The 11,698-nt window shown below is 43.6% G+C and overlaps 1 protein-coding gene across 7 annotated transcripts; it reads right to left on the bottom strand.

Annotated features, from left to right (window-relative positions):
• Positions 1-1,631: 1,631 nt before the first annotated feature.
• Positions 1,632-7,074, bottom strand: serpinb1 (serpin peptidase inhibitor, clade B (ovalbumin), member 1). 7 transcript variants are annotated; one of them, XM_018760756.1, is made up of 8 exons: positions 6,889-6,904; positions 6,366-6,476; positions 5,377-5,546; positions 4,313-4,450; positions 4,035-4,152; positions 3,803-3,945; positions 2,679-2,846; positions 1,632-2,434 (listed from the first exon to the last, which is right to left on the bottom strand). In XM_018760756.1, exons 3-8 carry the CDS (start codon positions 5,542-5,544, stop codon positions 2,030-2,032), a joined length of 1,140 nt encoding a protein of 379 aa, XP_018616272.1. In that variant the 5' UTR covers positions 5,545-5,546; positions 6,366-6,476; positions 6,889-6,904; the 3' UTR covers positions 1,632-2,029. The 7 variants fall into 7 exon arrangements, with proteins under 7 accessions (XP_018616272.1, XP_018616276.1, XP_018616271.1 ...); XM_018760760.1 differs by lacking the exon at positions 6,366-6,476 and having other exon boundaries at positions 6,889-7,074; XM_018760755.1 differs by lacking the exon at positions 6,889-6,904 and having other exon boundaries at positions 6,366-6,571.
• Between the last annotated feature and the right edge of the window lie 4,624 nt (positions 7,075-11,698).

Below are 11,698 nucleotides of genomic sequence, written 5' to 3'. Positions count from 1 at the left end.
TCTGGTAAAGTTTTATGCAGTAAGGGGGGTGCAGTGGCGCAGTGGGTTGGACCACAGTCCTGCTCTCCGGTGGGTCTGGGGTTCAAGTCCCGCTTGGGGTGCCTTGCGGCGGACTGGCGTCCCATCCTGGGTGTGTCCCCTTCCCCCTCCGGCCTTACGCCCTGTGTTACCGGGTAGGCTCCGGTCCCCCGTGACCCCGTATGGGACAAGCGGTTCTGAAAATGTGTGTGTGTGTGTGTGTGTGTGTGTGTCTGTGTGTGTGTCTGTGTGTGTGTGTGTGTGTGTCTGTGTGTGTGTGTGTGTGTGTGTGTGTGTGTGTGTGTGTGTGTGTGTGTGTGTGTGTGTGTGTGTGTGTGTGTGTGTGTTTTATGCAGTCACTTGGGTGATGTCACTCTGGGGTGCCAGAGGAGCACTTACTACGCAGATCTCCATCTTCCTCTTCCGGCACCAGTTCAACTGGGACAGCCACCTACCCCTGACCCTGCGCGCATCCAGGAGTCCACCAGCTGTTCCCCTGCTCCGCTCATGTTTGGATGTAAGCTAAGAACTCTGGTGGACTTAGATATCTCCTGAACCTAGGGGATCAAGTATGGATCCACAGCCCCCGTCAAAAAAGCGGACTCTGCCCTAAACTTGCTGATGGCTGGCTGGCTGGGGCCGTGTCATCCTGGAGTGGTTGTCAGACATCTATAGGATGCAGATGGGACCAGGACGATGTCCAGTGGTGCTGCACAGGGACCGGCTCGCCTCTTACTGACCCAAGGAACCTTTACGGGGGCCTCTCATTGCGAGTTCACAAGGTCCCATGGCCTCTCACGCCTTACCAGAACATCCAGGGAGGAAGGTATGTTGCCTCAGTGGCTTAGAGACTGTATTAGGAGACCCCCGAGTCACCCCAACCCCACCCCCCACCTTGTAGGTCTAAATCTTCACATCTGGATGTATCAATTGCTTTGTTCTGCAGTCTGCAGTATTATAGTCATGTATACACACCCTCAGTATTTGAATCTAATTTGTTATTAAGACTCTGAGAAGTGAAGAATTTACACTTACGGGAAAGATTTTAATCGTTTACTGGATCAACACAAGCTCGCTGAATGTATACTTTCATTTATGCATATGACAGACTCTGCACTCCAAAGTCACCTGCAGCTGATTAAACAAAAGGGGACTGGAAAACAGAAAGAGGGATTAGAGAAACATGATTACTGAAGCACAACTTCTTTGTATGATACAGCCCTTCTCACAGCGCAAGCAATTCAACAGATACATATTTGTGTCAAATGACACAGGGATGGGAAAATAGGTAGATTAAAAGCAGCAGGTGGAGAAGAACTTATGAACATTCATGAGTTTGGTTGGGAAGTTGGTCTGAGAGTTTTGAGACAGTTCCTGAATGGTGTAAGAGATTCAGCAGTGCTGAGGGACAGAGGAAGGTCCATGTATAAAGCAAAGTATTTTTACTTGAGTGATTAAGTACCAAGGGGACGTGGTGGCACAGTGGGTTGGACCAGATCCTGCTCTCCAGTGGATCTGGGGTTTGAGTCCCGCTTGGAGTGCCTTGCGACGGACTGGCGTCCCATCCTGGGTGTGTCCCCTCCCCCTCCAGCCTTACGCCCTGGGTTGCCGGGTTAGGCTCCAGTTCCCCATGACCCCATATGGGACAAGCGGTTTAGAAAATGTGTGTGAGATTAAGTAGCTTATCAAGGATATAGTAGTATTTCTGCATAAAACATCAGAGCAAGTATAATTTTTTTTATTTAAAGAAATCATTAGCAAAAAGGCAAATAATGTGTGTACTTCACCACTCCTTTGCAAAATGCAGCAGGCTCTCCAAGCTATGTGCTAGCATATTGCTGGAAAAAGCACTCTTACAGGTATCACTATGAAACAATATGAAACATAGCCTCAATCTTCTATTAAACTGCAGAGTACAGTTGATTTAATTATGTATGTTCCACATTTTGTTTTTTAAACTGCGTACACGCCAAACTAAAAAGACGGAAAAACAAAGGGCTGAGCCATGAGTTCATGGGGAGGAAAACTGTCCAAGGAAAAGGATGCTCTTTGACTTGTTATGTCTGATGAAGAAGAGGAATGGGTGGTCAGCAACAAAGTGCTCCTCTCTGAACATGCAGAAGGCCACTAAGCCTGCTGTTGCTGCTGCTGCCTCAGTGCCTTCCTCATTGACCTCAATGAAGGACTTGTGGACGACAGTGGAAAGAAAGAGGCCGCCCTGCCCGTTCATCCCTGAAAGGTCTGCGAGGGCTCCATCAAATACATCTGTCATGCCCAGACACCCCAGTGGCTCGTTCAGCTTGTAGTCATCCTCCAACTTGAACTTGGGAAGGTGAACGTTGATGTCTGTGCTAGTGTCCATGTTGTTACGCTCAGTCCACTCATTTAGCTTCTCCAGGGTCAGCTCTTTTTCCAGCTTTAATGTGGGGAGAGAGTAACAGTGTGAGCAAGACTTTCATTTTACTTCCTAGAGGAGATGATTACCTGTGCATTAATGACTAAAAATGTATGGATATTGGGTATGTTATTGGATACTAGTGTCTATTGCTGCTACATCTGATTTTCCAATTCAATAAACTTAGTGGTTACCAAGCTGACAATTTAGTTCTAACATCTCCTTATGATGATGAGATTGGTAATTGTGAGGAAACGAAAGTCACCTTCTGCAGTGAGAAAGAGCCATCACTGGATTCCTGGGGCAGCAGGATGAACATGCTCAGCTCCTCGCCCACATATGGGAGCTCCAGGATCTGCAGGCCATACTCATGGATATAGCTGAAAGGGAACTTCTTCTTCTGAAACATCATCTGCACTGGCTTGCTCTCATCCTGATGGAAAATTAAACAGTTAAATGGCATCAGCACTTCAGTATCTTGTAGTCCACAAGTGGTTTATTATATACACATTTGGATTTTCATTTTAAACTTCAATGACTACAGCAAGCAGACTGAGTAAAAATTAAATGAATGTCTTCCTCACACTGTTTAACATCAAGTTAACACTCAGCTACAATTAGTTGTAAATTGACTTAAGTGTTTTTTTAATCTAGAATGTCCAGGAGGAGGTGGGCAGCCACTAGGAATCCCAGGGGTTTTTTCTTCCTTGCCTTTCAGTTGGGAGTTTTTTGTCCCTTTCCTCCACAGCCAGTATGCATACTTATAACTTAATAACTGCATAGATACTGTAGTAATGTAACGTATAGCCAACTTTCTATTTGTTAGTCTCGTACCTTTGTTCAGTGCTCCGTGTCACTTTGCAAAAAGTTCCTTAAAAATTAAGTGAATTGAACTGAGTACTATTTAAGGGAATGGACTTGTGACAAAATGTGCAAATTCTTTTCATAAAAAGGATACTTTATCTCTCTGCTTCTGAAACTATTAAGCTGATAAATATATTTAGGCTCCTCCGAGCAAAAGTACATAGCAAAATATTGTAGTATTTAATTAATTAGCAAAAATTACTCATGTCTACGAAGATGTACTCATTTGCTGTTTTATGAATGTACATTTATGCATTCAGCATCATACTATCTTCCTACTTACTACAAACTTTGACCATAACTTTATTTTTACCAATTTGTGTAGATATTGTAGTGGAGCAAAACATATTAAAAATCTTGCTCAAAGGTACTACACCAAGGGGGGTTTAAGGGACTTGAGAAACTACAGAGGTGGGATTGTAATGTCATTCACCACAGTTTTTCAAGTTTTGATAACGCATCTTAATTTCCCAGACTATACTGAAATTCCAGATATGTACAGTATGAAAAAAACTGTGAATTCACCTGATTAATTTTAAATAGCATTTCCTTTGTGTCTTTAACATCAAACATGTGCAGCCAGTTCCCCTTGAAGTAGATGGCATTGACCAGTGCCAACCTTGTCGTGGAAGTGACAGTACCTGGCTTCAAAAGGTCCTTAATTTTACCTACAGAGGGTACAAATGAAGAAATATCAGACTAATTACACAATTACTATTACTAAGAACAAATTCTGGTAAAAAAAATCTGGTCTCACCCTCAGTCTGGTCTTCCACCCAGCGGTTGATTTGGTCTCGAGTCTCCTCTGCAGCCCCTACAAAGTCCAACGCCACCAGGTCTGCATGGAAAAACTTCTGTGTGGAATCCAGGAACTCCTGCCATAATTAAAAATTCTGTCAACGTTAATCACTTAACCACACACACAGAAACAGTGTTATGTTGCAAATTAAAATCGTTGGAACACAATATGATAATTACATTGCAGGATTAAATCTTCTAATTTCATTTCCTGCAGCGGGGCGGAGAATAACCTACTTTAAGGAAGTTGTAGGTCTTCTCGCCATACAATCGGTTGGCCAGTTTCAGCAGGTAAGGGGCAGCAGGTTTGTTGATATCAGAAAGAAACATCTGTAAACCTCTGTGAATGTCAGTGTCTGGATTCAAACAAAGGGCCTGTAAATGAAAGGGAGAGAGAAAAACAGGAAGCACTTCACAATGCCGTTCAGTATTAGGCGCTTTGTATCATTGTCACACCGCGTTCGTTCGCACTTCACCAGAACTGAATGCGTGCACAGCATCATCAGCATTCTGGGACTTTAAAAGTAATTAGCGGAAATACAGATATGCTCATCTTTGAGTTCGTTTCACCCAGAGAACGTGCCAGAGAATGTCCCGTTTGTTCTGAAACATTAATGCAGCTGGCACATCCCCACGTGAGTCACCAGGGTTGCATGATGGTAGTCAGAGGGCTAGTCAAAGCCTCTGAATCTCCAACAAGGAAAAATATTCTCTATCCATTATGGGTTTATTGCCTTTACCATAGCAACGGCCTTGCCTGCATATTTGTTTAGTATGTAGATTGCTGACCAAAGTGCAAATGTCCTATCTCGTGGTAAACTGCCTGTCTCGACTAAGAGCGTGATGAGGACGTGCACAAACCAATTGTTTATTTCACCATTTGGAATTGAAAACATACACCCCCGGCTCGTTTCCACTGTACTCACCCTTCCCACAATTCCAAGGGAAACACTTTCATTCCGCTCCCTGACAATAACGTCAAGCTCTTTCTGAACGGCACCCAAATCACTCACGCTATGACTTGGCTGAGTGGCTGAAACGTTTCGAAAGACCGCATTTACGTGAAGCGGTCACAGCCGAAGAGCTTTAGCCAGAGCTTGAAAACTTCACAGTTAAACAGTATGAAATTGTCTTCTTGTTGGCTCAACTGCATTTTTTTCTTTTTTTCCTTCAGAAAGTGCGTCTCTTTGACAGCTGGGTATGTGTGTTTCCTTGGCGAACAGAATACAGCCTCCATCAATATAGGCAGGGGGAGGGTTACGGAAGCGCAACAGCTGAGAGAACAATCTGGAAGGTCCTACCTTTGCCATCTGCTCAGCGGTCCTTCCGCGCGCGCCCAGGTACACCATGGCCAGGGCTGAGGTGATGCTCAGCGGCGAGATGAACACGTTGCCCGTTGGGTTGCTCCCGCACAGCGTCCCGAAGAGGTCCAGGGCGAACCTGGTGCTTGCACTGCTCAGGCTGTCCATGGCTGAGGAAGAAACAAAAACTTTTTCAAAAAGGGACGACGACAGAGAATTCCCTCAGTCTGTCTTCTTACTACACATTTTTCCCGTAAAGCTTTTCCACCATGGGCATGGCTTAAGTTATATTATTAAATACTACTGGCAGCAACAAAAGAATGTAGCCTGCCTAGTCGGAGCCATAAGTAACCGCCTCACCGAAGCCGAAACTTTTTTTCATATTCAGTTCCTCACGCACTGATTTGAGCTGCATCATGCTAACGCTAACCCATAAATCCCGGAGGCAGGTAACGATTGTAAAAGGAAAAAAAACCCACACAGCATCAAATTACAGTTACAAATTCTTCTCCTAACACCTCCTCTTACATTGTTTACATTCCGCACGTTAACATCTACTGCTCAACTGTCGACCGGCGGAATTAAAATGTTCACTTCGTACTGTAACGCAGCCAGAAGCCGGGTATCATAACTGTCAGATACAAAAAAGCAAAGCTATAATTAAAATCTTCCGCCCTACCGATGTTTTTTTTTTTTTTTTTTTTTTTTTTTTTCCTCCCCGTCGTACACGAGCAGGCAGCGCGCGCGCCCTGCAGCCACAGCGGCCTTCGCTCCGACAGATGAGGCGCTGACGGACGAACAAACGAACAAACTAACCCCTCGCTTCCTCTCAGTGACACAGCACAAGTTCGCGATTGCGTTCCGTTCCAACCCGTGCCCTCACTTTGTTTAATTTTTCCCGAAAAAGCGACAAATGCGTCAGAATTATTTCGCGGAGAAAGTGAAAGTGACCGCTGCACAACTGCGCTATCAACAAGGAAGAACTGTACCTGTTTTTTTGTTTTCTTCTACTTCATTTCCCTGTTCGTTTTAACCTTCACTTCAGTAAATGATTTAAGCGAGCACCACGGAGTTGAGATACACGTCATTATCTCACCGCACTGCAAAAGATATATCAATCTTTACAAAAGATTTGGCTCGACATTCGTAGCTATACAGTTCTGGTCTTGCTTTCGCAATTGGAGGAGAGATAATTACTAAACAACAAGAGTTCACTCAGCCGAAAAGGAGTTTTTTTTTTCATACAGACTAGCTATCAGGGTAATAAATCATGCAATTTTCCACAAACTTTGTTCAGTCCACACAATTTCACAGAAGCAATCTTTCTCCAGCTAACCCCCAGGGGAGATTGTCTAAAGTCAATATGATCCAATGACTTGGAACTTCACAAGCTGGAAATAAAGTCTTTGTCTTACAGGGTTCTGCATGTGTACACATGTACAAAATATTAAATATTGGTAAGAGCCATCCACAACATATAATAAAGGCCAAACCAAACTCCAGTGTACTTACTAAGAGAGTCCTCATCAGCTTAGAGTAGAAGTGAATTCCTCAGGTTAACCACACCTGTCTTTGAGCAACAGGGTGTAGCTCTGCAGAGAGGAGGACAAAGGTGGCAGCAAATATCCCTAGAAAGGTGAGTCACATATAGATGTATATAAACAAGAGATCAGGGATGAATATCCATCCAGCCATTGTCAAGAGCCGGGGTTGAAATGAGCCGAAGTATAACCCAGCCACACAGGGCGCAAGGCCAAAGGGGGGAGGGGACACACCCAGGAGAGGACACCCGTCCATCGTGAGGCACCCCAAGCAGGGCTCGAACCCCAGGCCCACCACACAGGAGGCACTGGCTGAACCTGCCGCACCCCCAGCGATGAATATTCTCATGATTATCTCTGCAGTGAAGCAAAGCAAAAGCTATTTCAAGTACCAAGATAAAAAAGGTTAAAGTACATGACCAAACTCATAAAAAAAACCCAAAGTGGAAAAGTGACCAAAACTGGAGTATTGAAAACTCAGCGTCGACATTGTCTCTGCAGTCCCTACTCTTAGTTTACCTTTTCTGTCTTCCCTTTTTTAACCTTTTCCAATGTTCACAATTTATGAATTATCACAAGTATTGTATCATATGTCATTCATTTCCCATTTCTTGTGTCCCCCCATCTTTTATACTTTTTTCCTTTTTGTCTTTTTTTTTTTATCTTTCTTGGGTCTTTGTCTTTGACTATCTGGTCAAAGTGTTTGTCTGAATATATTAATGTATTATAATTTAGCTTTTTTCCAGTTTTATAGCTTTCATATGGTTATGGGAAAACAGTGGGTGTGTGGTGGGGCAACTCTACTAATGTTTACACTGGATTGTTAAAATCGTCATGAAATGGATTTTTGCCTCTAAACATCAATTAAAGAAAAATCACTCATACACTATTGCTAACAGTTCAGTTAAGATTAAAGGAGCGAATCCTTTCTTATTTCTCCATGATATCCTTCCTTCTCCCAGGTGTGGCAGTCAGTCAAGGACAGAGGACTGCGACTCAATCAGTCACTTGCACACACCACATTTCTACAAGTTTCTACAAGTGGGTAGCTTTCTGATGTTGAATATGTGGGTGGAGGAAGCTTATAGAAAGCAGCACTTTGGCCTCACGATGCATAAGAAAATTTCCATATCCATCCCCTAGCGCTTTAACAATGTCGTGGAACTTAGCTCTCCTGACTTACTTTGCAGTCTCAGGTCTGGCCTGTTTTTTTTTTTTTTTAACTATCACTATTTTAATTGTAAGGGGGTGCGGTGGCGCAGTGGGTTGGACCACGGTCCTGCTGTCCGGTGGGTCTGGGGTTCGAGTCTCGCTTGGGGTGCCTTGCGAGGGACTGGCGTCCCGTCCTGGGTGTGTCCCCTCCCCCTCCGGCCTTACGCCCTGTGTTGCCGGGTAGGCTCCGGTTCCCCCGTGACCCCGTATGGGACAAGCGGTTCTGAAAATGTGTGTGTGTGTGTGTATTTTAATTGTAGCTTTGGGATTGATTTTTATAGCTTTTTCATTATTTCGTTTCTTTTGACAGGAAAACATTTGCTACCTTTCTTGCCTTAACTGTTTTATATGAATTGCAGTCTATAACCATCAGTTACTTTGTCATGGCTGGTTCCGGAAAGAAGTGGCGGACCCAAGTGTGGAGTGGAATTCGTGGTTTATTCAGGAAAATCCGAGAGACGTGGTCACGGGACAGGCAATGGGTCTTCGAGGAGCGAACGTCGTAACAAGGACAATCCAAAAGGCAAGGTCGGAGAAACAGTCAAGAGGTCAGGGATCAGAAGGTGGTACAAGAATGAAGGATCAGGGTTACGGGAAAGGGATCAGGGATGAGTAGAGCACTAGTGAGGAGGTCACAAGCAACAAGGCTGAACAAGGTTCTACATCAGCTCCTGGTTTGCGTTGGCTCGGCGGTGTGGGCGTGGCATACTTATTTAAATGTGTGAATACTACTTTATCTCATGAATGAATGAAGGCATGAAACAGGTCAAGTGAAAGATAACCAGAACTGATAATCCTCTCATAAATGTACATGTCCCTGGTAAGCAGAAAATAGACAGCTGATGTGTGACCTTATCTCCCTGCCATCTGTCTTCCATTTTGGAATATTTTAGGTCCTAAATGCATGGAAGGAACTAATAAAATAAAATTTAAAGGGCCATGTAAAAACACTGTCATACTTGGGAGTGAAGCATAGTTGTGGCACACAATATTTTTTATCGAGTACTGTTAAGTACTGCTAGTACTATCTGTGCTTAGCATATTGCGTAAAAACAGCTTTACTGTTTTTTTACTACGTTTGTTTTCTTGGAGGAAGTGAAGGTGAGACCTACACCTCAGGCTTTCCTTTTGGACCTTTTACACTCCAACATGCACTCACCCTCTTATAATCCCTGTCAGCCCCAGTGGTGGTTGAACAACTACTTTACAGTTTTCCCACAATTTCTGTTATTACAACTATTTACAATAAACAGCTTTTCACGCTGAATCATGATGCTTTTTAGTAACGCGGGTCATTCCAATACTTCACTTGTGTTCCAATAAAATCCATAACTATGTTCTCCTGTATACATTACTTTTGTTGACTGTGGTACTTTGTGTTTACTTTGAATTCATTATACATCCAAAGGAACTAAAAAAAACCTTGAAGTATCTGAAAAACTGAAACTCAGATGGAACATGAACTGGCCATTGCCAGTAGATGTTGTGATGAGGACCCTAGCTTTACATCGCAGATGTTTCTATAGTTCTAACCAAAATCCTACTGTACTACTTTCGAGTAAAAGGTATTGGGCCTTAGGTTACTCCATCAAGAATACCCTGCTGTATAAATTGTTTAACAGTTAGGTCACTTAATTGTTGTACACATTTCTGAACCGCCTGTCCCATACAGGGTCACGGGGAACCGAAGCCTACCCGGCAACACAGGGCGTAAGGCCGGAGGGGGAGGGGACACACCCAGGACGGGACGCCAGTCCATCGCAAGGCACCCCAAGCAGGACTCGAACCCCAGACCCACTAGAGAGCAGGACCCAGTCCAACCCACTGCGCCACCACGCCCCTCTAATTGTTGTACAAAACTGTGGTTATCTGTCATATGGACAAAGGCTCAGAATCAACTCAGTGAAAGTTTAAGAGTGAATTTGGAATGTAGAAAAATATTAAGTGCTGCAAGATAAACACGTAACTATAATTTACCAAACAAGTCCTGTATAACTAATTTTCCTACTTATTTAACATATACATCATAGTGGAAGTCCTTACTTCCTCTCAGTGAAAACTGTGTCCTGGTGGCTTTGCTGCATTTATTCCCCCCCCCCCCCCCCCCACACCGCTTTGATGCTCAAGTTAATTTATGTCCGTCATGTTGGCAAGGAGGTGACGGACCCAAGTGCTGTTACACTGTTTTATTTTGCCATAGGACTGGCAAGGGACAGGCAGAAAGAATCACCAACAACAGGTAGGGGTCATCGATGAGCGATTGTCATAGCGAAAGGAGAATCCAAAGTTGTAGTCCAGGAAGCAAAGCAAAAGGTCAGAACACCGGGAGAACTTCGGGACAGGGATACGGGGTAAGGGAACAGGATCACAGGAGATACCACAGGCGTGGGTGAGTGGATGGCTCAAAGAAGTTCCACAATCTGGGTGGTCCGGTGCCATCCTTTCATACTCCTTCTCCCTGATCAGCCACAGCTGTGTTGGTTCGTTGCGAGGCCCTGGGCATGACAATGTCTGCTGGATTATTCCAGTGTAAATGAGTATTATGTTGTTGTTTCTGTCATGATCCCCCCATGAGTTTTGTTTCTCAGAACCAAAAAGAACTCAATCCAGTGTGGATTTTTTTAAAATCAGTATCTCCATTATTGGCTTATTTAAGTGTCTTTACCTTTATAGGGATGCTTTGTCAACCACAGAGAAGCACATTGTGGTTACAACCCAATATAGCTCAGGTAATGTAGATCCAGTTCCTCCAGTGACCCTCAGACATCATCAACCTGCTTGTGGGGCTTGAGAAAGGGAATGACCAGTAAAACTGACGATGTGAAAGGCAAGCAATTCCAATTTAAAAATGGAGGCTGAAGGAGGCCAGATTGAAAACTGTATTTCTATTACTCAGCATAAAATTTGTGTAAACACAATATAAATGTCTTAAGATCCAAATTCATAATAGACATAAAGATTAGAACAACAGGTAAAAACTGTTTTTGTTGGGTGGTCAGTCAAATATTCTTGGATATAATCAGTTTACAGCTTTGACCTTTAGGTCAAAGATATAGTATTCCAAATAGATTAGATCAGTACATTCTGTCCAAGGATTTTATTTTCTTTAGTTTCACTTCAGTTTGTTTTTTTCCCCCCTGTTCTTCATTGCTGGGTGATCAAAAAATTCTTTATTGACCCTATTTTAAATTTATTGAAGTTACTAGTGACATATTTAGTGTCACGTCTGGACATTAGTCCGATACTGACGCGTGTTGCTGTAACATCCAAACACAGATGTAAAGTATAAAAACCCCTTATGCAGAGTGTATTAATAAGTGCACAGTGCGAACTGTAGAGTACAGAGTAAAGATGAAACGATGAACAGGGGACAAAGAGACACACAGCGTATTATCCCAAAGGTGAAAAGCGAACGATGATTCTGTGAGTGAGACTTGAAAGCAGAGGTGTGACGAAATACCAGACTAGAATGCTGGACCTGGACAGGAGCACAAAAGGCAGGAGAAGACAGGACAGGACAGGCACTCGGGACTGGAACATAAACACCTATGGAAGAAGACTTAAGAACT

The sequence above is a fragment of the Scleropages formosus genome, chromosome 19 (assembly GCF_900964775.1).
Source record: "Scleropages formosus chromosome 19, fSclFor1.1, whole genome shotgun sequence".
Lineage (NCBI taxonomy): Eukaryota > Metazoa > Chordata > Actinopteri > Osteoglossiformes > Osteoglossidae > Scleropages > Scleropages formosus.
Note: the sequence above shows the minus strand (reverse complement) of the source record. Positions and strands in the feature narration are given on the sequence as shown.